Source organism: Ambystoma mexicanum, chromosome 8 (genome assembly GCF_040938575.1).
Source record: "Ambystoma mexicanum isolate Mex_15411 chromosome 8, UKY_AmexF1_1, whole genome shotgun sequence".
NCBI classification, from domain to species: Eukaryota; Metazoa; Chordata; class Amphibia; order Caudata; family Ambystomatidae; genus Ambystoma; species Ambystoma mexicanum.
Genome location: NC_090929.1, coordinates 65,085,606 through 65,110,901, shown reverse-complemented (window position 1 = coordinate 65,110,901; position 25,296 = coordinate 65,085,606). Strand labels below are relative to the sequence as shown.

The following is a 25,296-nucleotide window of genomic DNA, read 5'->3' as shown; positions in this document are numbered from 1 at the left end:
CCTCATGACCCCCTACCTCTCTACATTGGGCGGGGCAGCTCACCATATTCAATGCACTTGCCTGCATCCTGGACATACAGAGACCTCCTCATGACCCCCTACCTCTCTACATTGGGCAGGGCAGCTCACCATATTCAGTACACTTGCCTGCATCCTGGACATACAGAGACCTCCTCATGACCCCCTACCTCTACATTGGGCAGGACAGCTCACCATATTCAATACCCTTGCCTGCATCCTGGACATACATCCCCCTTATGACCCTACCTCTCTACCTTGGGCAGGGCATGCCTCCATAGTCAATACTGCTGCCTGATTTCCGGGCATAAAGACCTCCTCAAGACCCCTACATGTCTATGTTGTATGCTCTGCTCCTGCATTGGGGTGATTGTGAGGTTAATCATAGTTTTATTTTACAGTGCTTCGAGACATGAAACGAGGACGCGATCTGGAGCACATCCTGACACAGTACACCTCCTTCGTCAAGCCTGCATTTGAGGAGTTCTGTCTGCCGGTACCAGTATAAGACTTTGCTAGCCTTTAGGGCAGGGAAGCAACCTGGGGAAGGATGCGCAATGGGCTACTCCAGTATAAACCTTTGCTAGCCTTTAGCGCAGGGAAGCAATCTGAGGCAGGATGAGCAAGGCAGCATGGGTAATGGGCTACACTAGTATAAGCCTTTGCTAGCCTTTAGCACAGGGAAGCCATCTGAGGCAGGATGAGCAAGGCAGCATGCGTAATGGGCTACACTAGTATAAGCCTTTGCTAGCCTTTAGCACAGGGAAGCAATCTGAGGCAGGATGAGCAAGGCAGCATGGGTAATGGGCTACACCAGTATAAGCCTTTGCTAGCCTTGGGGGCAGGGAAGCAATCTGAGGCAGGATGAGCAAGGCAGCATGCGTAATGGGCTACACCAGTATTAGCCTTTAGGGCAGGGAAGCAATCTGAGGCAGGATGAGCAAGGCAGCATGCGTAATGGGCTACACCAGTATACACCTTTGCTAGCCTTTAGGGCAGGGAAGCAATCTGAGGCAGGCTGAGCAAGACAGCATGCGTAATGGGCTACACCAGTATAATCCTTTGCTAGCCTTTAGGGCAGGGAAGCAATCTGAGGCAGGATGAGCAAGGCAGCCTGCGTAATGGGCTACACCAGTATAATCCTTTGCTAGCCTTTAGGGCAGGGACGCAATCTGAGGCAGGATGGGCAAGGCAGCATGCGTTATGGGCTACAGCAGTATACGCCTTTGCTAGCCTTTAGGTCAGGGAAGCAATCGGAGGCAGGATGAGCAAGGCAGCCTGCGTAATGGGCTACACCAGTATAATCCTTTGCTAGCCTTTAGGGCAGGGACGCAATCTGAGGCAGGATGGGCAAGGCAGCAGGCGTTATGGGCTACACCAGTATACGCCTTTGCTAGCCTTTAGGGCAGGGAAGCAATCTGAGGCAGGATGAGCAAGGCAGCATGCGTAATGGGCTACACCAGTATAAGCCTTTGCTAGCCTTAGAGACAGGGAAGCAATCTGAGGAAGGATGTGCAAGGCAGCATGTGTAATGGGCTACACCAGTATAAGCCTTTGCTAGCCTTTAGGGCAGGGAAGCAATCTGAGGAAGGATGAGCAAGGTAGCATGACTAATGGGCTACACCAGTATAAGCCTTTGCTAGCCTTGGGGGCAGGGAAGCAATCTGAGGCAGGATGAGCAAGGCAGCATGCATAATGGGCTACAAGCTAGCCTTTAGGGCAAGGAAGCAATCTGAGGAAGGATGTGCAAGGCAGCATGCGCAATGGGCTACTCCAGTATTAGCCTTTGCTAGCCTTTAGGGCAGGGAAGCAATCTGAGGCAGGATGAGCAAGGCAGCATGCGTAATGGGCTACATCAGTATATGCCTTTGCTAGCCTTTAGGGCAGGGAAGCAATCTGAGGCAGGATGAGCACGGCACCATGCGTAATGGGCTACACCAGTATAAGCCTTTGCTAGCCTTTAGGGAAGCAATCTGAGGAAGGATGTGCAAGGCAGCATGTGTAATGGGCTACACCAGTATAAGCCTTTGCTAGCCTTTAGGGCAGGGAAGCAATCTGAGGCAGGATGAGCAAGGCAGCATGCGTAATGGGCTACACCAGTATAAGCCTTTGCTAGCCTTAGGGGCAGGGAAGCAATCTGAGGCAGGATGAGCAAGGCAGCATGCGTAATGGGCTACACCTGTATATGCTTTTGCTAGCCTTAGGGGCAGGTAAGCAATCTGAGGAAGGATGTGCAAGGCAGCAGGCGTAATGGGCTACACCAGTATATGCTTTTGCTAGCCTTAGGGGCAGCGAAGCAATCTGAGGCAGGATGAGCAAGGCAGCATGCATAATGGGCTACACCAGTATAAACCTTTGCTAGCCTTAGGGGCAGGGAAGCAATCTGAGGAAGGATGTGCAAGGTAGCATGCGTAATGGGCTACACCAGTATAAGCCTTTGCTAGCCTTGGGGGCAGCGAAGCAATCTGAGGCAGGATGAGCAAGGCAGCATGCGTAATGGGCTACACCAGTATAAGCCTTTGCTATCCTTACGGGCAGGGAAGCAATCTGAGGAAGGATGTGCAAGGTAGCATGCGTAATGGGCTACACCAGTATAAGCCTTTGCTAGCCTTAGGGGCAGCAAAGCAATCTGAGGCAGGATGAGCAAGGCAGCATGCGTAATGGGCTACACCAGTATAAGCGTTTGCTAGCCTTAGGGGCAGGGAAGCAATCTGGGGAAGGATGTGCAAGGCAGAGGGCTTAATGGGCTACAACAGTATAAGCCTTTGCTAGCCTTAGGGGCAGGGAAGCAATCTGAGGCAGGATGTACAAGGCAGCATGCGTAATGGGCTACACCAGTATAAGCCCTTGCTAGCCTTAGGGGCAGGGAAGCAATCTGAGGAAGGATGTGCAAGACAGCATGCATAATGGGCTACACCAGTATAAGCCTTTGCTAGCCTTTAGCACAGGGAAGCAATCTGAGGCAGGATGAGCAAGGCAGCATGGGTAATTGGCTACACCAGTATAAGCCTTTGCTAGCCTTTAGGGCAGGGAAGCAATCTGAGGAAGGATGAGCAAGGCAGCATGGGTAATGGGCTACACCAGTATAAGCCTTTGCTAGCCTTGGGGGCAGGGAAGCAATCTGAGGCAGGATGAGCAAGGCAGCATGTGTAATGGGCTACACCAGTATAAGCCTTTGCTAGCCTTTAGGGCAGGGAAGCAATCTGAGGCAGGATGAGCAAGGCAGCATGCGTAATGGGCTACACCAGTATACACCTTTGCTAGCCTTTAGGGCAGGGAAGCAATCTGAGGCAGGATGAGCAAGGCAGCCTGCGTAATGGGCTACACCAGTATAATCCTTTGCTAGCCTTTAGAGCAGGGAAGCATGCGTTATGGGCTACACCAGTATACGCCTTTGCTAGCCTTTAGGGCAGGGAAGCAATCTGAGGCAGGATGAGCAAGGCAGCATGCATTATGGGCTACACCAGTATAAGCCTTTGCTAGCCTTAGAGACAGGGAAGCAATCTGAGGAAGGATGTGCAAGGCAGCATGTGTAATGGGCTACACCAGTATAAGCCTTTGCTAGCCTTTAGGGAAGCAATCTGAGGAGGGATGCGTAATGGGCTACACCAGTATAAGCCTTTGCTAGCCTTAGAGACAGGGAAGCAATCTGAGGAAGGATGTGCAAGGCAGCATGTGTAATGGGCTACACCAGTATAAGCCTTTGCTAGCCTTTAGGGAAGCAATCTGAGGAGGGATGCGTAATGGGCTACACCAGTATAAGCCTTTGCTAGCCTTTAGGGCAGGGAAGCAATCTGAGGAAGGATGAGCAACGCAGCATGCGTAATGGGCTACACCAGTATAAGCCTTTGCTAGCCTTTAGCGCAGGGAAGCAATCTGAGGCAGGATGAGCAAGGCAGCATGCGTAATGGGCTGCACGTGAAAAAGACCACATTGCTGGGTGCATCACTGCTGCAGTCTGTCTTTATTGTTCACGAAAGGTGGTGGATTTACGGGGCGGGTCTTAGTGGGATATTGACTCTCATATTCCGGCAACATTTTGAGTGTCCATATTCCGGCAGGTCAGGCAGTATCCAGCCTGAGACCAGACTGTGGGTGCCCATATTGAGGAAGGATTGTCATTATGCATACCGAGGCAGGAATGTGGGTGCTCAGACCGAGGACGGATTTGGGTATCCCAAAGGTATGCCAGACTAAGGGTGTTTCTAGTCCGGGTGAACAAATAGTGCCTAGGCAGGAATGCGGGTGCCCATATTGAGGCAGGGCTGTGGGGGCCCATACTGAGGTAGGGCTGTGGGGGCCCATACTGAGGCAGGGCTGTGGGGGCCCATACTGAGGCAGGGCCGTGGGGGCCCATATTGAGGCAGGGCATTGGGGGCCCATACTGAGGCAGGGCATTGGGGGCCCATACTGAGGCAGGGCATTGGGGGCCCATATTGAGGCAGGGCGGTGGGGGCCCATATTGAGGCAGGGTGGTGGAGGCCCGTATTGAGGCTAGATCGTGAGCGCTACAACGGTCTGCATTCCAATTGAGGCAGGGAGATGGGGGCCCATACTGAGGCAGGGCGGTGGGGGCCCATACTGAGGCAGGCCGGGGGGGCCAGTATTGAGGCTAGATCGTGAGCGCTACAATGGTCTGCATTCAAATTGAGGCAGGGCAATTGATGCCCAGAACAAGGGAAAACTGTGGGTTCTTACGTTGAAGCCGGACAGCGGGTGCTCAGGTTGAGAGCAGACAGGGGGTCCCAGAATGAGTTGTGACCGCGTGCGCCCGGAATAAAGGAAAATCGTGGAATTGCAGCTTGAAGTTGAACTGTGGCTTCTGAGGTTGTGACAGAACTGGGGATGCAGTTTTGCTTTAGGACCTGGGAACCGCTTTTAGGCAGGGGGGCGGGTGAGGGGGGGTCACGTGTTGCAACAGGACTTGGATGTGCCCAATCAAGGCAGGATGTAGAGGGACATTCAGTACTGGAGGAGACAAGATTGTGAAGCCCAAGCAATAGTGGTGCGGTCAGGATTGCAAAAGCCATCCTTTACTGGAGGGGGAAGCATTTTGGAAGCCTTGCAGTACTTTGAGGGTTGGAAGCCACACAGCACTGGAGGTGACCGGATTGAATTTGCCCCTGCTCATCGATGAAGGCAGGATTGTGAGTGCCAGACAGTACTGGAAAAGACGGGGTTGTGAGTCCCACATAGTAATGGCGGAGAAGGACTGAGAGTGTGACTGCACTGGTGAAGGCAGGCGCGCGTCAGAGCACTAAGCGAGGGGGCAAGGTTGTGAATGTCACACGGCACTGGTGGTTGCAGGAGTGAGTGGGCCACACAGCACTAGTGGAGACAGGCCTTAGGTCTCCCCAGCTCACATGGGGTATTGTTGCACAGGTGGGACCCTCAGTGATCGCCTTCTATGACTGCAGATGTTTTTACCCTTGGGGTCTGTGGCAGCACCAGCACTCACTGTACCTGCACTGTTTTCTCACCAGACCAAGAAGTATGCCGACGTGATCATTCCTCGCGGAGTCGACAATATGGGTAAGAAATTCACGTAGGGGCTTACATGGAGGTGGGCATAGAGTTGGGCCATGTGTCTATTCAGAGGGCCCCAGGGCTCAAAGACGGGCACCCTGGGCCTCATGTTTGATCCTTATATGCATGCAGATCTAACTGGGCACTCCCTGCTATACTATGGGGATGGCACCCTCTCACTGGGGAAGAATAGTCAATATTACAATGTGGGATGTCTCTGGCACTACTCTATTGTCTAGGCAAAGAAAGAAAGACACCGCTGTTGGACAGGAGAACCCCCAGGTACCCACCTAGTCACTGCATGGGCGGCTCACAGTGCACTGCCAAGGCCTATAGACAGGTCTCCATAGGGGACTATCTGTCACAAGTGTGTAGGAAAGGGGACGAGATATTGGAGAAATAAAACTAAAGCGGAAGTGGCAGTCTGAGACAGCATATTACAGACGTCGGATTGCAGTGTTTCAGCTATTGTGGTGCGGGCCCTTTAATAGTAATAGTGTCTTTGTCCCCAGAATAGTATGCTCATTCGCAATCTAGTTCAGAGAGCTCTTTTTCGCCATTCTCAGGTCATCCATCCAGACATGTTCAGCCATGGATGCAGGGAGTTCAAGACTCGGCTAACATGCCGCAGTCTTCAATCCAGACTTTGAACTTTGCCTTTACCTCTTTGGTAAAGCCATAGGAGGTTATTGACGACAAGTTGTCGGAGCAATCTGTGGCACTTTCTACTTTGCTAACCAAGTTTTCTTTTTTTGAGGGGTCTATCACAGCTTTGTGTCAAACTAATTTACCATCATTGAGAACTAGGGTACAGTTGCCTGCTGGTGAGGTAGGCCCACAGCTCAGCCTAGTCACCTCTTTGGGTGGGGCATTACAGGTAAATGAGGGAGAGGTAGTTCTGCTTGAGCCCTCCTCATAGAATGTCAGCCCTAGAGCTGAGCTTTCAGAAATACCTGAGGTGCAAGATTCCAACTTAAAATTGCAGGGCTCAGTTCACCAATTGTCTCAATCACCTAGGCCCGGTGAAATGGAGCCTCGCGATGAGCCTTACCCTCAGTTTCCAATTTGAACTCGAAATAGGAATATGCAACGGTGGGCTGCCAAACAAAGGAAGGCAACCAAGAATGAAAGGAATGTCTGAGATCCTCTTCCACGGGCTCCAGGAGGTTTTGAAGATCTTTGACAGTTCAGGTCTTATCACCCCCTGGACCCAGTGGTAAAGAGAGCCAGAGTTCTATGCAACCTGTGATGTCTGTCGAGACTTCACAGCTTCGCCCCAATATGATGTAAATATGGCCATATTGACAAATCTTACCCAGTAATCGGTGGAAGTATAACATAATATCCTAACTACACCTCCACCAAGAACCACAGTGTCCACTCCAATGTCTCCGACATTCCAATATCCCCCTTCTTTGCCACTGATATGGGGCCATCCTCCAGGGCTTTACCTCCATTATTTAGAAGTAATGATCTTTCTATTGCTTCAAACGCAGTGCAAACTATCCCACCTTCTACTATTCTGGCAGCTGTAGCACCATAATTAATCCTCCGGCTCTGGTTCCAAAAGTGCAGAGGGTAACCCCTGAACCGGGATACTTTACCTTGGAAGGAAAAAGATTAGGTCTACATCAAGTGAAGGCCCTGATCTTAAAACGCAGCAGGTATTCCATAATAGACCGGACGTTGTTCAAGATCTAAATTGCTCATTATTGGAGCGGTTGCCTTTATCATCCAAGCCCATGATTTTGAACCGCTCGAATGTTTTGAAGTTAATTCCCTCACTGCGAAGTTTACAATCAGCCGATATCAATCGGCGGAATTTATTTTTAAAGATAGATTGGATGCAGCCCTGCTCCATGTCGGCTCAAGAATGATATTAAACTTCATTCTGGATATGACCCCATTATTTTTACCAATGGGTTATGATGTAAAGATGGTAAACCGAGGTGAAATATCGGCCTCTGTTACTGCCAACTTCAGACAGTGCTCAGCCAAGAGGCTACCCTCTTTTACAAATTACTAAAGCTACGAATGATAGAGGGCTTCGTCAGGTTACAGAGCGCACAGTGCAGCCTTTCTTACTGCAAGCCCCTAATGCATGGTGCGGGCTTCCAGGCATTTTAGCGAATGTTAACTCATGGGGACCAACTAGAACAAGATCAAAAACTATTGATTTCCATGTTGTCCTGGAATACAAAAGGTTGTTCTCATCTTTTGAGGGGGATGTGGAACAGGTAGCAAAATATGATGTAGTGTTATTACAAGAAACCTGCCCCCCCCCAGTTATGGATGGTTTTACAGTTTCCTGACCCCCCCCCCCCCCCCAGCACTGATAGAGGCTAGAGGTAGACCAGTATCAGGTCTTCTAACAGCAGTAAGGAATTATTTGGCCTTAACAGTTGAAGAATGTGTGGCATATAATCCATATATTCAGTTAACTAAACTTTTCTGGCCAGAAGGGGGACATTTTAGTCAGAAAATAGCATTATGTAACGTATATTGGAATCCCTTTGGCATCTAGCGGAGGTTCTAGATAATTGCTTACGAGACGATTCTATCTCTTTTATAATTATAGGAGGGGATTTTACTGTAACCTGAGCAAATTTAGATCAGGATTTCCCACATAAAATTAAAGGAAATTTAGTAGCCAGAGAGAGAGGTGATGCTTTATGGTCTTTAATGGACTCAAGAGACCCATTGATGTTGAATGGCGCCAATAAGGGAGATGCCCTGGCCCAACCTACTTGGAGGCGGGACATGCAGTTGGCCATTAACGATTACATGTTTGTTTCAACTACGGCGATGCATAGTTTGGTAGACATGACAAGTTTTTCTATTAGGAATAGTGATCATGCAACTATGGGCCTCATTACGAGGTGGGCGGTAAGGGGTTAACGGCACCGGTAAAGGCGCCGGAGCCGTTAACCCCTTACCGCCCTATTACGAGGTCTGATTGCGGGTCCTGCGAGCAGCCCAGCATGCTAACAACGGGCCCATTGTTAGTATGCTCCCCATTCCCATTGAGCCCTATGGGGGCTCAAATGGGAATGGGGATGGTCCGGGTTCCCTGAAGGGGGAAATACCGGGCCCTCCAAGGTCGGAATGGCCCGGTATTTCCCCATTCAGGGAACCCGGACCTGAGTTTGGAGGCAGCCATGCCCTTATTTGCCTCCAAACTCGTAATGAGGCCCTATGTCCCCAAATTGGTGGTTTCCCTAAAATGTAACCATAGGTGCCCACTATTCTTTTGATCTTCAAGTCTCCGTTGGTCAGAATCGGTTGACTTGGAATACCTTAAAATTGCAATCTCTCTATATCAGATATCCTTGTTTCGAGGGGTATGGCCTAAAGATTTGTATGCAAGTGTAATGCATTTATTTACTACTACCAAGTCTAAGATCTTAGACCGCCTTACAAGCATACATATGATGTAGAAGTAGTGGCTAGGAAAAGATTCATGAGAAGGGAAATAAGTAATCTTCCCAAATTGAACTGGTCGGCCTATGAGGTTGAAAGATTAAACATAAAATAGAAATACTCCAAATGGTTGAGAAGCCGTAGGGCCTTGATTCTACAGCACGATGCTGAAGCAATGTTGAAGGCCATGGGGTCGGGTAACGTGGCAGAAATCAGACTAATCTGATATCTCCAGAGGCTTCGGCAGCTCATTTTATACATTTGGATAAAAATGACTGTTATGCTGTTGAATCTAAAGGTTGGGTACCTGCAGCCAAATGGCAGATGGAAATAGAAAAAGATGAAAATCTGAGTTTATTAAGCGCATCAGCTACTCGAGAGCGCAAGTCTGGATGGGCTATCCAACACTATGTTCAAAGCAAACCCAGAATTATGGGCGGATATTCTAACTTTAATTTATTATCAAATTTTAATGGCCAAATTAATCCTGCAGTCCTGGTTAACAGCGATAATTATTTCCATTTTTAAAAAGGGTGATTGACTTTTACCGGAAAACTATCGCCCAATAGCTCTTTTAGATCCGTCAGGAATTATTTTTGCTTCATTGCATTTTAGATGCAAAGGTAAATGATCCAATCAGTCTGGATTTATTAAGCATCGGGAGACATTGATTAATTGTGTTTTATTGGATTTTTTAAAACAAGGGCTTTTAAAACTAAAACTCCTTTATATTTGGCTTTTATTGATTTTAAGTTAGCGTTTGATAGCATCCCAAGAAGTGCTCTTAGGAAGAAGTTAAGAGGAGGGCTTGCCCTGAGGTGCTACTTGAGATGATGAAAGCCATGTACGTAGATACAACATTGCCGTTCGCCTCAACCAACAGGGTGATCTTTCTCCCTCTATTCCAACTTTTAGAGGCTTGAAACAGTGATGTTACTTGGCTCCAACGCTTTTTAAATTTATTCTTGGTGGATCTTAATTTACATTTAGAAGCGGCACAAGCGTTTCACCCAAAAATTGGTTTTAAAGAGGTGCAATGGCTTTTATGTGCCGATGACTTGATGTTGATAGACCAAACCCTTATTGGTTTGCAGAGTCAGTTAAATGTGCTTAATGGTCTAACTCTCAACATCCCAAAGTCAAACGTGATGAAAATTCAACCAACTAAGAAGGGAAATTTTAAAGGTACAAATTGGTCGTTGAGCACAAAGTCGCTCCTTATAGTACAAGAATATAGATATTTAGGGATTTGTTACAATAGCAAGCAAGGGGAAACTCCACGCATGCAGAAATTTATTTTACAAATAACTCTAGCTCCGCAGGCTTCCATCGTTAATATGAAATATGGTAAATTCTGCTGGTTACTTATGTTTTATGAGCAGAAGGTAATCCCGATCATTACTTACGGTGCAGATCCCTTAATTAATTCAAGTAAAGTTAAGTGGCAATATCTTGGTGGAATCTTTTGGAAGCGTTTGCTACCTCTTTCAAAGAGCACGCTGATTGCAATAATTCGTTATGAGTTCGGACTTCTTTCTCTGCAGGGTATAACTGCATGGAAGCAACTTTCTCTTTACAGAAAATGTTGGTAGGCCACCTCGCATTTCGGTTATGATAAAAATGTAATTAGTAATGGAAAGCGGCGGGGACAAATGGATTGAAACTTGGAAAGATGACAGTTCCCTAGTGATGAAAGACGCAGACATTTCTCTTGACCTTTTGTCGAATAACCCAAATAAAGTTAAAGCCAAACTTTGGATAGCATATCGGCTGTCTACCCAAGTAGGGAGTAATACATATAAAATGTATGATAACCTCTTGCTAGAACCGAAAGTTGTTAATGTGCTACCAAAATATTCAGGGAAGTTCCTTTGTTGCAGTCTTCGTAACACAATTTTTAAGAATTAGGTTTAATGTGATTCCGAGTCAAGATGTTTTAGCGGTTTGATCAAAGAACTCTCAATATGATGCACATTGTAGGTTTTGCCACTTAGCACGAGAAGCATTGATCCATATCCTAGAAGATTGTACAGCTTTGAGGGGACAAAGTCGTCGTGCATTTGATACATTTAAAGTAGAGTGTAATTTGTTGTCCTGAGAGAGACGGCTCGAGATGGTATTAAGTGGTCGATATACTTCATTAACTATAGTGACAGTGACATTTTTCCAATCACTGAATATATGTGATTATTAAGTATTTTAGGAAAGGTATTAATGAATTGTAGACTTGTTTTGTATACTATGAATTTTAGGAGTTTTTACAACTAAGTGGTTATGTGATTGTTCTTTTTTTGTATTTGATGATGAAATGTGATTTTAACTAATAAACTATTTGTATAATGCTAAAAAAAAGTTGTGCAATGTTGGGTAAAAAGTTCTGAATTGACCTATAAACCTAATTAACAAAATAAAAATACAAGTAAAGTGAATATTTGAACGTAAAAGTGAACCACGCTAATAAGGAGTTCAATCACGCTGATACCACATTTCTATTTTGGAACATAGTGTAAAGACCCCACCTGACTTCAAACAAAGACATTCGGGAATCCTGCCGTTGGCGATTATAATGTTGCAGGATTGGGGTGTGATAACTGGAACTTTTGGTATGAATGCTACTCAATGCAGCATACTCAAATGACAGAATATTTGGCTTTGCCAAATAATAAGGGACAGAAAAGTACCCATTTCACTGAACTGTGTGGACTCTACAGTGTAGTCTGCCCTGCCCAATTCCACTCACCCACTACAGAAAGAAAGCCTGGCTGCAGTGCCTTGCCAATAGGCTGTTCCCCAGAAAAGATGTACTCCCTGAAATGTTATGTCCCTACTACTTCAGATGACAGGTACTCACATAGCGTGCATGTGTGGTATTACTCTAAGAGACTCGGGAAGGGGGGGGCAGAGTTTCCCAAGGGGTACATTGGTATGTACACACCTGGTGAGCTCCAGGAATAGAGCAGAGTGGAGAAAAGCAGTAAACCAGCAGGCACACAAGTAAAAAACCAAAGGGATTCTTCCTCGGTTCCACTGTGAACTATTGTTGTTAGACAGCGGGAGCAGGGTCCCTGGAAGCGATAGGACAAGCTCTGCATATTCACGCATCTGATGGACCAAATTATAGGGGCGGGGGGATTACACAAGTAGTCACTCCATCATATCATTCTAGTTAACTTCAGACTGATTCACCTGTCCCGTCAAGACGTTCAATGGGTATCAACTCTATATAGACAAGCTAGCTTATATGTTTGACATGCACACAATTAGGGACAGAGTGTGTGAACCTCTAGGAATTCACAAAGACTTTGGGATTGATCTTTTGCTCGCAACTAAACTTTAACAGTCGAGGCAGGCGGCCTGTGGAAAAGCACATTCGGAGCCATATCCAGCAGCTGTAGATGCCATGTTTCAACAATTAGTAGCTCCTCATATAGATCTTTTGACAAGAATAAAACAAAAAATACAAAATGCCTGACGAATCAATCTGATGTTACTACAGGAATTGGCTATTTTTTAGTAGATGGATGCATAACACCTGTGTGTTTTTTCATCAGTACTGCCACCTAATGCAAAACTGTCCAGGGTGCTGCTACCATGATTGGTTCTGTTTATTCTGGTGTGGTCATGAGATCTAGTTTCCAGGCATGCTGCATCTTTCTATTTCATAAGAGGCCTTTGGGCTTTCACTGCGATGTTACCAGTGGAACCAGTCGTCACACTGGGAGAAAGCAGCTGTTGTATCCTCAGCATCAAGGATAACCATTAAAAGTTGGGCTTCTGAGGCCAACCGACTGCTGGTGGCAAAGCTGCGCAAACTCCGATCCAGGAACTCGGTTCAGGCCTTGAGGCATACAAAAGGGGTGCTGCAGTGGGATGAGGCAGCCAAAGCAAGCATCCTGGAAGCACACTTTGCGGGGAACTCCCCCTGGAGGAGTCCTAGAATCACTATTTGAGGATGCTCACTTTCCTCGCCTCTCACTAGCAGACCAAGAGGCCCTGGAGGCGCCAATAACCTCATGGGAGGTGGAATGGGCTATAAAATCTTTGAAAAATAAGGCACGGGGGCCCGATGGGTTCTGGGCCCCTTTCTATAAGAAGTTCTGCAACATTTCAGCTCCCCACCTGGTGAGGTTGTTCCAACTCCTTTGGGTTCTCCGGTAGAGTCACCCCGTCCATGGGGGGTATCAACTACTGTCCTGCTCCCTAAACTGGGGAAGGGTCCTTCACTCTGTGATTCATATTGCCCTATCGCACTCACTAATCTGGACTCAAAGCTACACTCAAAAATACTGGCCCATCGCATGATGGGGGTTTTACCTGGGCTCATAGATGGGGACCAGCCAGGATTTATAGCGGGGCAGGAGGCAACGGATAATGTGCAACGCGTACTGGGGTTGCTGGAGGTGGGCAGGAGGTCGGGCCTGGATCTGGGAGTCATTGCACTGGACGCCCACAAAGCCTTCGATAGAGTGGTTTGGGGCTACCTGAGGAGGGATTTGTAGAGCTTTGGGTTTCGGACCAGAGTCCATAGGTTGGAACCCATAGGTGGGGTTATGGCAATCTACCAACACCAATCCACGTGCCTCCGGGTGAACGGGGCATTATCTTCCAGTCTGGCGGTCAAAAGAGGTACGAGGCAGGGCTGCCCACTGTCCCAGTTAATTTTCACTTTATGCATGGAGCCACCCGCCAACCGCATTAGATCCAATGAGGCCATTAAAGGGGTGATGATGGGAGGGGCAGATTATAAAGTATCCCTTTATGCCGACGATATCCTGCTGACTCTGAGCAATTCCACCCCCTCCCTGGCGGCGGTGCTGGCGGAGCTGGACGAGTTCGGCCGGGCCTCTGGATTCCAGGTAAACTACAACAAGTCACATGGTCTGGATGTGTCCCTCAGGCCCCAGGAGTAAGCGACCATAGTTGCAATGGCCCTCATACAATGGTCCCGGGACTCCATCCGGTACCTGGAAGTTTGCATCGCCGAGCAAGCCCCCTGAAGTATATTGTGCTAATTTTCCCCCGTTGTTCCTCGAATTATCTGGGGAGGTGGGGACATCAAGAGATCTCGTGGTTCGGTCGCATTGCTGCTGTCAAGATGAACCGGATCCCACGTCTGCTCTACTTGTGCTCAGCATTGGCAGTGAGGGTCCTGGACTCGGATCTTCATTCACTTCAGGGGAAGATACTTAGCTTCATTTGGGGGAATACGTGGGCCAGAATATCCAAGAGGGTTTTGCTAAAACCAGCGAGAGTGGGGGTTCTGTGGGTTCCGGATGTATTTCGCTATAATCTGGCAGCACAACTTTCACATGTTTTCACCTGGGCAGGGTCCACGGTAACACCAAAATGGAAATTGATCGAGCGGGCCCATTCATCAGTCGACCTTGCCCGGTTGCCTTACGTAGAGGGAAAACATCTGGGGCCAGGGAGGGGCTGCTCCTTGCGTGCTACTACCAAAAGCACACTCTATTACTTGGGAAGGGCCTTTCGCAGATGGGGAATCTCTAAGGGTTTGGGGCCCCTTCCCCCATATGGAATAACCCAGGTTTCTCGCCAGGATGCGGGGAGGGAGGTTTTAACAAATGGGTGGAGGGAGGTTTCATATGCCTAAGCCAACTTTACAAAGACAATTGGCCATTGTCATTTGAAGAATGCAAACTTGCCTTTAACTTAGAAGAGGGGGAGCGTTTCAGATATACACAGCAGAGGCACTGGACCTCCCACCCACTCATGAAGAAGAGGGCTCATAGACCTCTCTCTGCCCTCAAACTGACCTTGCAGGACGGTACGGAGGTGGGGCAGATCTCAAAGTTATACAGGCTTCTGGACACGGGAGAGCCTGTTGCGCGCTTGCCATATATGACCAAATGGGAAAACGATCTGCAGAGTCCCATCGAGGACGAGGCATGGCTGAGAATATGGGGCCGGATGCTCAAGTCCTCCCGTTGCATCACGGACAGGGAATGCTCCTATACTGGTGGCAGACAAAATCACTGCGCTATATGAAGGACGCTATCTGAGGTATGTGTTGGTGTGGGCCCCATTCATTGACTATGCCAAGCAATGGCCGCTAGGCCCCCAATGATGCGGCATTTCTCTCTGCTGTGATCCTGCCCGTCCCACGTAAGTAGTGTGGAGGAGACTGGTACGATTACTCCTCTATTCGCCTTGTCTGCCGTGGCATTACTACAAACTAAATATAAACTGGCGGGCCGGCAGGAGGATCTGGTTTCATGTGGGGGAACAATAAGATTTAGTCGCAGCTAACACAAATCCTTATCATTAAGTGCTGGCCGGAAAGCTTGCAGATCCGGGAACTGTGCTCACACAGCTCTCGTACTGTCCTGTACCCAATGTAAAGCTTGTTACTGTACAAAATAAAAGTTGTTTGGAAAAAAAGAAAACAAGTTGGGCTTCAAAGCTATTGGGGTACGTACTAAGTCAGGACATGGATGAATTTGACAAGACTAAGCTACTGGTTATAGTCTAGAAAAGGCAAGGTTCAAAGTTCCTGCGAGCTAGCGCCATCAGTAGGAAATCTGAGAGGTAAGCTTGAATGCTGAGCGGAAGACATGCCTGTCCTTGGGTGGATCCCAGCCAAGCTCTGCAGTTGGGGGTGCTCCCAATCCCGCTGTGTTTGGGTTCCTCAGATCCAGAGGCCTTGGGACCTTTGTAGATAGTTGGAACTCACAATTCTAAGTGATCAGAGCAGGTAACAAAGAAGGTTAATATGTTCCAGTAGCCATTTAGGCTACCAAAGGTGTTGTGGTCCTAGCAGGCATGTGATGGCTTGGTAACACCAGGGGACAGTGGGATAAGAGGGGAGTAATGGGGATAGCTTCTAGGTGTCTTCGGAGTCTGACAATGGGGTAAGTAGTGGAATAGTAGCTCCCTGGCTAGTTTGGGTGACTTGTCAGCAAGGGAGTAACAAATGGCTCAGAGAAAGGTTACAGGTCGCCAGGTTGACTGGTCCTTGAGTCACCGCCGCATGGTCATAACTTTCCTGGGCACTAAAAGATGGGCTGTACTTCTGAGAAAAAAACAACTGTGGAGGCTCCTGGTCCACGGGTCCGATGGGATGCACATTTCAGACAGAAGATCCCTTTGTCGGGGGGTAGGTCTGCAAACCAGCAAGGTACCTTCTGTAGAACGGTCCATTTCCAGAACAAGCTTGGTGTTCCAAATCCAGAACCTAGCCACCAGCAGTGGGTGCAAAGAGGTAAGCAGGGTCCTACATAATGTGATCAGAGTATCGCATGCGGACACATCCAGAGTTTCCCATAGGAATCCCCACACCAGAGAGGGTCGTTCTCTTAAGGAAAGTCTCACGCAACACTACGTTTCTGGAGGAACAGCCATTGCCTCTCTCCAGGAACAGTTTCCATGGAGAGATCATTCAGAGTGTTTTTCCTGACCTGAGGAGGTGGAGGTGTGGCTGGCTCCAGAGACAGATATCAGGGGGTGGGGGGGAGGAGACCCCTCTCTCCCCTGATATCTTTGACTCCAGTCCTGCCCCGTCTATTATTATTTTCATACATCAGAGTAAGGTCAGACAGGGGGACAATCTCTGCTTACTATCCACACAGAAGCCCTCAGTGAACAGGATTGCCTACCCATTCTGGGGCCGATTGTTAGGGCTTCGAAGGAGAACACCAAAGCCAGGGGATGTAAGCAGCATGGTCATTCTTTTAAGATGGATTCCATTCTCTGGGCTGAATCCGCACAGCCATCACATGGAAGCCAAGAAGGACTACTGCAGGGAAACTGCCACACTCTGCAGAAATGTCTCAGATCATAGAGAAATCACACTCGGTTTGGTGGTTGTTTATGCCAAGTATAGGCTGTGTCAGGGTAGAAAGCAGAAAAGGGTAAAGATTTGTACACCTACATATCGCACTTGTGAACACAACCAGAACGGACCAGGGCAGCCACCTTTCCTAAGGTACACATGCCATGGCTAGATTCCAGCCAGCACATCTCATACCAATAGGTTTATGTTTAATATTTGTAATGCGCACTAGGTACCCAAAGGCTGACGGGCGCGGACTCTCACACATAAAACAAACAGCACAGAAAGAGAAACATCAAGGTCTTCCCGGTACAGTGAGAGGGCGTTCAGGATAATGAACAAACAGGAGAAGAGCAGAGTCTAAAGCTTCTTCTTAAAGACTTCTGTGGAAGATGTAGTTCTCAACATAGGTGTTAAGGCATTCCAGGCTAGGGGGGGCCGCCAGGCCGAAAGCACCAAGACGTGCCTTATTGGAATTGCACCAAGGAATATTAAGGAGATTGGAGTTGTCTGATCTTAGGGCTCTGGTGCGGTGTTTGATAACAATGGCTTCTGTCAAATAGGTTGGCATTTGGCCCATCAGGCATTTATGGGTGATAAGAAGGAGCCTAAAGGATACCCTAGCTGGGATCGGAAGCCAATGGAGACTTTTTCTTGCCTCAGATACACGATCTCTCCTCTGGAGGCATTTGACAACTCTCACCGCCCCATTTTGAATTACTTGGAGGCGTTGAACATCTGATTGGGGATGCCCACTAACAAGCTACAACAATAGTCCAATTTGGATCCTATTATGGCCCTGGTTAGTGCTTCAGAGTTTTTTTTCAGAGATGAGGACGTGGATGGCTGAAGAGTTTAATAAAATAGGACAATGAGGAGGTCAAGCTAGTAACATGTGCCTTCATATTCAAATTTTTGTCAAGGTGAATACCCAGAGTTTTCACCTTGTTCATAACCTCAATAATACAACTGTCTATGTTAAAATTAATATAGTTAGAACCCAATTTTCCAAGTTTGCCTACTGATCCTACCAACCAAATTTCTTCAAGCATTTGATAGAAGGGAATCACAAAGATGTTATAGATGCAGGGGGAAATGCATGCTCCCTGTGGAACCCCATATAAAAGTGTTGTGGGATTCGCTTCTGCCAGGTCGCTTGCGACCGTCACTTGCCTGTACTTCAGAAAGGAGGAGATCCATTGTGTTGCTTCATTGGAGAAATTGGCAATATCCCTCAACCTGGTGGACAGAATGGAATGGTCCATGTCGAAGGCTGCCGAAAGATCTACGATCATAAGAAGGGCAATATGCCCCTTGTCCATGCCTTGTAGAAGATGAGATTTAAGGGCAAGAAGGGCTGTCTCAGTTCCGCGATTTATACGGAAACTTGATTGATGTTTATGTAGGATTTGATTTTGCTCAAGGAATATGGAAGTTTGGTTATAAGCAACTCAACACAGGATTTTTAATAAGAAGGTGGTATTAGTAATCAATCTATAGTTAGATGGTGTTTGAGGACACAGGTTATTTTTCTTCAAGAGTGGAGTAATCCAGACATTTTTTATATTATCTGGTACCCAGTTTTGCATAAAGGAGGCATTCACAAATTTAGTGAGTGCTGGGATCAAGATGGGGGAGCATTCCTTGATCATAATGGAAGAGCAGGGGTCTCCTTTACAACTCGTACTCTTAAGTTGAGCAATAGTTTTAGCCAATTCTTCTTCTGATAGGGGCATAAAATGAAAGGTAGGCTGTTCCTTATCCTTAGTAACATAAGAGTAAATATTATCTTCCATCTCTTATTTATTCAAGGAGAGCTTTTTCACCTCTATTGTCTTTCTGATTTTTTCAAGTTTATTAAACTTGGCCTGTTGGATTTCTGTGCACCAAGACTCGGTTTTAGAAATAGTGTCTTGCGTTGGGCCTGGGGTGTGCGATTGTTCCTTTAATATTTTGAAGAGTTCTTTGCAGTCTGATTTTGCGTTGAATATTCTAGCATTAAGTGACTCCTTTTTAGCTATAAGAGTAGCTTGTTTAAACTCAGCTGCAGCAGTTTTATATGCTGCTAAACTGCATTGTTCTCGGAGTTGCCTACAAGCATAAGAAAGCTTAGTTTTCTTAGATTTAAGTTCCTTGAGGTCATCATTAAATCAGGCATTTCTCTGCACTGTTGATTGAGTTTTTAGCTTAGCTGGGGCGAATTTCTCTGTAGCCAGGCTAAGGGAGTTCACCAATGTGGCCGACATGTCTTCCAGATTGATTAGATTACCAATTTTACTATTGAGGGCTCAGGCCCGGGGGCTCAGAGAGTTGTTTATTCAGGTTTTTCCGGCTTCTAATAGCCACCATCACTTTAGGCTGAATCACTTTTTTATTGAAAAATGCGATCTTTGAGTGCAAACATATGTTATGTTATGTTACTTTGCATTTATATAGCACCTTATGTACCATTAGTATGATCTCAAGGCGCTGGTAGGTTGAACGCCCTCGGAAACCATAGTTCAAGTCAGTAGAGAGAGAGTCATAAGGTGCATGTGAGCACCGGATGTGTGTGCAGCAGGCATGGCACTCGTATGATAGCTGCTTCTTAGCGGTAGGTGTGGTGGTTGGGAGATCAGGTGAATCTGTTCGTCTGGCAGGATGATACCAGACCGATTCTGGTTGCGTTAGGCCAGAGGAGAACGCCTAGGCTGGCGGTTGTGCAGCCAGCTGTGTTTAGTTAGGATGATGGGGAGTATGTGGCAGGTGTTGGTATGAGAACAGCTATACCGAATGTGTCATAGTATTGCTGTGTTCCAGTTGAGTGGTGGTGTATAGAAAAGAGTAAGCGTGGTGATTTAATATGGTGGTTTTCAGTAGGTGCTTGAGATGGAGCGCACATCTGAACCATCTATTCTATCTGTTTTATTCACTCAGTCTGTTCAGTCAGCTTCGTCTGTTCAACTCCATCCGTTGAGTCCGCGCCATCCGTAGTGACTACTCCATGCATTCCATGCACTCCAACCATTCCATGCCCTCTATTAGTTCCATGCATTCCTTCTGTCGCATGTACTCGCTCAGCTCTATGCGCTCCATATGTTCAATCAGTTCCATGCATTCCTTCTGGTCCATGCATTTCGTCCGATCCATGTATACCATCCATTACACCCACTTCATCCGTTCCAGCCGCTCCACACTCTTCATCCGCTCCACGCTCACAGGAGTGATCTGACCATGGGCATGGCCTCACCTCTATGTTGGTCAAATTCAAGGTTGAGACCCAGTCCAGGTTATGTGCTTTAATATGAGTGGGGTCTCTAATGTAATGGGAAAAACCCAAAGAATCAAGTGTGCTCTCCATCACTTTGGCGACAGAATCCGTATCGCAACCCAACCAGAGGTTGAAATCTCTCAGGAGAACTAATTTGGTGTTGGGTTTTATGAATGATCAAAGGAGACTGTTCATTAGAGCTGGGAAGGTGGAATCGGATGTGGGAGTTCTATAGAGCAGAAGGATGTTCAGTGTAGTTACAGTGCTGATAGCTACCTTGACTAACAGCAGTTCGGATCCTGCGATAGTGTCAATCTTAGTCTCCCATGTTTTAAGCGTGAATCTGATAATAAGAGCTACCCCGCCCCCTCTATTCTGCACTCTATCCTGTCTAATCATGCGGTAGCCCTCCGGAATGGCTAGCGTAAGAGTGGGGTCAGCTGCTTCATGACTCCATGTCTCTGTTAAGGCACAGATATCAAGATCAAGTTCTTCAATAAGGGTAGCCACTTCCGTAGCATGTTTCAGGAGTGACCTAGTGTTAAGTAGTAGATATTTTAGAGTACACTGAGGCGAGGAGGTCTTCGAGGTATCTTCACGTTGCACTGGGATGGTCATGGGCTGTTTGGAAGAATCCAGTGTTGTATGAATTTTATGAGGGTATGGTTTAACAACTGGAGGTACTGTATTTTCCGGCGCTTTGCAACATGTTAACTTGTCGCTCTGATACGCCTTAGATGCTGACTTACCCACATGGGCCTTAAAAGCAACCTCATGAGAGGTTGCAGGGGTAAGGGGTATTAAAGCATCACATTTGTCAGCCGAGGGTGCCAAATTACAGAGCATCCCAGACTCATCATCTATATGTGTTAGTGAGCTGACGAAGGAGTACTTTAGAGGAGTCCAAATGAGGCACTGAAATGGGTGTGGCCTGTATAAAGCCTTCATAATCAATTGGTCACACCCCAGGGGTACTGCCTTGCCCACCATCCTCTCCCCTGACATCTCACTTTAATTGGTGGATGTTCTGTTTACCAGCATTCAGTGGGTCTCTCTTGTTCATGTGTGCCCCTCTCGCCCATCACCCTCTGCCCTGGGATCATTTAATAGGTGTAACTCAGTGGGTGTCTCTTGCTCATAGGTGCCTGGTTGTACTTGTGTGTCTTCCGAATTAAAGCTCTACCCATTTCTTTCACAGTTGCCATCAACCTCATTGTACAGCATATCCAGGACATCCTGAGCGGCGACCTCGGCAGGTGGCAGCGAAGTGCAGCAAATGGACACGGCCGGACCCCCAAGCGCACTCTTCCCGAGAAAGGAGACGCTGGCTCTAGCACTGTTCTGGCACCAGGAAAGCGAGCCCTCATGGAGTCCAGCAGCCGCCCACACTAAGGGGTGTCTGAGGCATCACAGGACGAGACCTGGAGCTGAACCTGTGCCGATGTATACACCCTTATCTGGATTCTTGTGCCTGCCCTATGATAGAACACCCGCCCACCCTGGTTGCTCTAGAAAAGACCGCCACAGCAAGCTTGTGGCTGGTACAGAGCGTCAGCAATGCTCTTTCCTTGGCTGAACTGGACAGGCTTGCTTTACATTAGTAAAGATGATTTACTTTTTGTTGCTCCCTGAAAGCACTCTTTTCCCAAATCCGAACTTCCAACATCTGATTGCACAACTTCATGGATGCTCAGTGGAGGACTGGCTATGAAGCCCCAATCTTGGTATAGCCCTGCACCTTCATGGAATCCTCATTGAAGGGCTGGCTATGAAACCGTGGTCTCGGAAATAGCCCTGTAACTTCCTGGAATGCTCATTGGAGGACTGGCTATGAAGCCCCAATCCTGTTATAGCCCTGCAACTGCATAGAATCCTCATTGAAGGGCTGGCTATGAAACCGTGGTCCCGGAAATAGCCCTGTAACTTCCTGAAACGCTCAGTGGAGGACTGGCTATGAAGCCCCAACCCTGGTATAGCCCTGCAACTGCATGGAATCCTCATTGAAGGGCTGGCTATGAAACCGTTGTCCCAGAAATAGCCCTGTAACTTCCTGGAATGCTCAGTGGAGGACTGGCTATGTAACCCTAATACCAATATAGTCCTGTAACATCATGCCTTTAAAGCACTTTTAATCACGTTTTCTTTGGGGAGAGAGGTGCAGGAGCCCCTCCACCCCCCTTTAGTGGCCAGGAATGTCTCTGGCAGGGGCTACTTTGGGGTCCAGGGTTCCAAGCCTCCCTTGTAAAAACATTTTTTTTTAAAAGAAATTGAGACCAAAAAAGATGGAGAAGCAGGAAGATGAGAGTATCTATATGGGTCGGTGTGGAAGTGACGACATAATGAATGTGAATGAACTGAATTGGACTACGGCCGAAGTGGACGTGCATATGGATGTCCACCGGCTGATGATGTACAGTCTACATGTTGTCTGAGTTTAAGGGGGACTAAGTTTAGTCTCCTGCTATGGCTTCGTTCTTGTATGCTGTTTAAGGTGAAGAGAAGCACAAAACCTGACACGTGGGAACAAGTCGGTTCAATCTCTATTTTTGTAAGGGGAAAAGCTAAATGAAGTAAAGTTATAATGTGACATTGATTGTAGTGTCCGAAGCAGTCAACCATTTGCCGACTGAATGGGCAGCACCGCTTCACAGCAACCATTAACTGGCTGCGTATTCTCCATCTAAGGGCCATGCCACAAGAAGGCTCCTGACATCTTCAGTATGGCATTTGCCCGTTTGTGTCCTCTTACGCACCTACCTGCATGCCCCCCTCTACTCCAGCTGCTGCAGTCTTCCACCCATGTTTGCACACACTTCTTACACCCATGACATTAATGCTGCTATGTCTGTCTTGTCATGATCTCTGGTTTTGTGCACAGTGCTCTGAATGAAGGAAGGGTCCCTGTACCCAGTTTGTTTATGTGATACAAAATAAAGAAATATATGCACTCTTGCCATACGGGGTGGTCTGTGTTGCAACGTAGGAACCAACCCACTGCTCTTTCCGTTTAACCCACTGCTCTTTCCGTTTATCTGGAAATTCCAGGAACACAAAGTGTATAACATTGATATTGGAGCTCATTGTCATTTTGTGAATGTTTGCAGAGCTCATATGCAAGGTACTGCAGCTTCTGGTCCAGAGATGGGGCCTCATAATACAGAATCCATATGCTCTGTATGTTTTCTGGAGCTGAGCACATGCCCTGAGGCAACCTTAAAATACAGTCGGTCTGCAATAATTATGTTATGTTTGCAATTGGTCTGTCTAGTTAGCTTGACACCAGCAACTACTTTTGACTCCCATGGCAACTGTTGCCATACAGGTATGCCATTAACTGTGTGTGTGAGATCGGCATGCATACTAAGCAACATTAGGACATAGCTAGAAGACATACAAAGCATAATTGGTCAAATAATGGCGGAACGGTTCTAGCTTGCAACTGATGCGGGCACGCAGTGTACAAGCTCACTGTCCCCTTGGGTAGCACGGCTTACTGGCAGATTCCAGATAGCTCCTGCTCATCACTTCTTTGTAGATGTTTCCGTGTCCTCTAGCTGGGCTGCACCATTTTACCCATGAGACTGTTTAGCATGAGACCTGGGGCCTCTGCACTGGACGTATTCCCTCCCCTAAAACACCCTGATTAATTAGAAAAAAAATCACAGTGCAACATGTTATTTCAACCAAGAAATGTATTTTAGAAAACCTATTAAAAATACTGATTTCACAAAATAGATCTACAATAAATTTACAAAACTAAGTTAGGCGTTAGAGTCTTCGTGGATTCTATCAGCATCGAACAAGCTGTGCGCAAACTGATGGAAATGGCAGTACGGGATCGTCTCGTTGTTGGTATCCTGTAAGCCACCTGTAGAGCATGGTCTGCCAGAAGGCGGCTAAAGGAGTGATGTAGCAGGGTTCGCCGCTTTTTTCTTTCTATCCAGTCAACGATAGTGCAGTGCTGAAGAGGCTCGTCCAAAGAACGTCAAACGTTCTGCTCCAACCATCCAAAAGATCCATCTGGTCCGGCTTGGAGCAACCTTTCCATGTTGGAGAACCGGGATTACTCTGGCATACTGAGAGGTCTCCGGTGCAGGTGGTATACATTGGCCTGCTATACCGGACCGCAGCATGCTCAACATTCTGAGGGCATCCTCTAAAAAAGGACTCCAAAACCCTGAATTCCAGCAGGGATGGGCACAGTGAGCTCTGCATAGATAGTCACATGTCTTGTATGGCTTGTGTTCCCATAATAACACAGCTCTCTTGGCTTACTTCTCTACGGTTGTTGCTCCTTGCTTGTCAGATGGCACAAAATCAGCATTATTCCAGTGTGATCCAACACCTATTTTCTAAGCGGGCCATCATTTTCGTAATGTTCTTTTGTCTCGTCAGTCTTTCCTCAGAAGAAGCCCCCAGACCGGCACTAGTCTAATGTTATTAAATATCTATCGTGCTCAAAACCCTTTGGGTACAATGAATATTCTGTCAGCCGGCTTCTCCACGCTGGTCTGTCCCGCCTCAGAGGCCGTCACTAGGACAGCCAGCACTATTCTAGTGCTGTTGAATACCTATTCTGCTACTGGACCCTCGGGTATGATAATGTTCTGTGGGCCTCTCTATGGTTACCAGTCCTTTCTCAGAGACAGCACTATTCTAGTGTTACTGAATACCTACCTAACTTGCTGGAGGCCCACCATGAGCAGTAACACACACAATGCAGGCCGCTTCTTGGCATGTTCCTCTGCTCTAGATATCCATGTGGGTGCTTCTGGATCAGTTGGAAACCCTACATGATGGCAGCGGGGTACGCATCTGTGTTCGAGAGGATCCACCTATCGGACAACGCTCCTCAGGCATCTGAACGCGGAGGGGAAGTGTACCCTTCCCTGAAGGAGGAGGCTTGGCTAATGCTTCCTGATGAGGATGTCCCAGCTGTCCCTCCATCGTAGAGCCCCCAGCTCTGAGGCGGGAAGGGCCGGCTGGCCATACGTCAGGGGACTGTATGCCCGGTATACCATGTACACAGAGGAAAACCACGCAGCCACCATGGCGCTGAACACAGCTTTTAAGGTTGGGGTCCTACGGGAGACAAAAATGACAGCACATGAGAAAAATGGCATTTCAAGACCCTAACAGTTTCTTTCCTTAGTATATACACACACAAACAGTGCTGATAATTGGCAAATGTAATTCAACACACAAGTTTGCCAAAATCTCTGTGCGCCGATTTACATAACCCCCCGTGGTTCCATTACTGGGGCACAGCTCTGTTAATTCAACTGACTCCTGA

The 25,296-nt window shown here is 47.4% G+C and overlaps 2 protein-coding genes across 4 annotated transcripts in view; one reads left to right on the top strand and one right to left on the bottom strand.

Moving 5' to 3' along the window:
* The window catches only part of UCK1 (uridine-cytidine kinase 1), a 79,345-nt gene extending 56,390 nt beyond the window's left edge, over positions 1 to 22,955 (top strand). The window contains exons 5-7 of the mRNA XM_069609294.1: positions 420 to 514; positions 5,502 to 5,550; positions 21,202 to 22,955. Of these exons, the coding sequence (XP_069465395.1) occupies positions 420 to 514; positions 5,502 to 5,550; positions 21,202 to 21,395 (338 nt within the window). The 3' untranslated portion in view covers positions 21,396 to 22,955. The remainder of the gene's footprint in view (positions 1 to 419; positions 515 to 5,501; positions 5,551 to 21,201) is intronic.
* Positions 22,956 to 23,677: 722 nt separating this feature from the next.
* Positions 23,678 to 25,296, bottom strand: part of POMT1 (protein O-mannosyltransferase 1) — a 145,040-nt gene continuing 143,421 nt past the window's right edge. For 2 of the 3 annotated variants that reach the window (XR_011268474.1, XM_069609292.1), the window contains one exon: positions 23,678 to 25,085. Coding sequence is in view for 2 of the 3 variants with exons in the window: in XM_069609292.1 (XP_069465393.1) it covers positions 24,911 to 25,085 (175 nt within the window). In the remaining variant the exon portion in view is untranslated. The remainder of the gene's footprint in view (positions 25,086 to 25,296) is intronic. The other variant, XM_069609293.1, reaches the window with a different exon arrangement.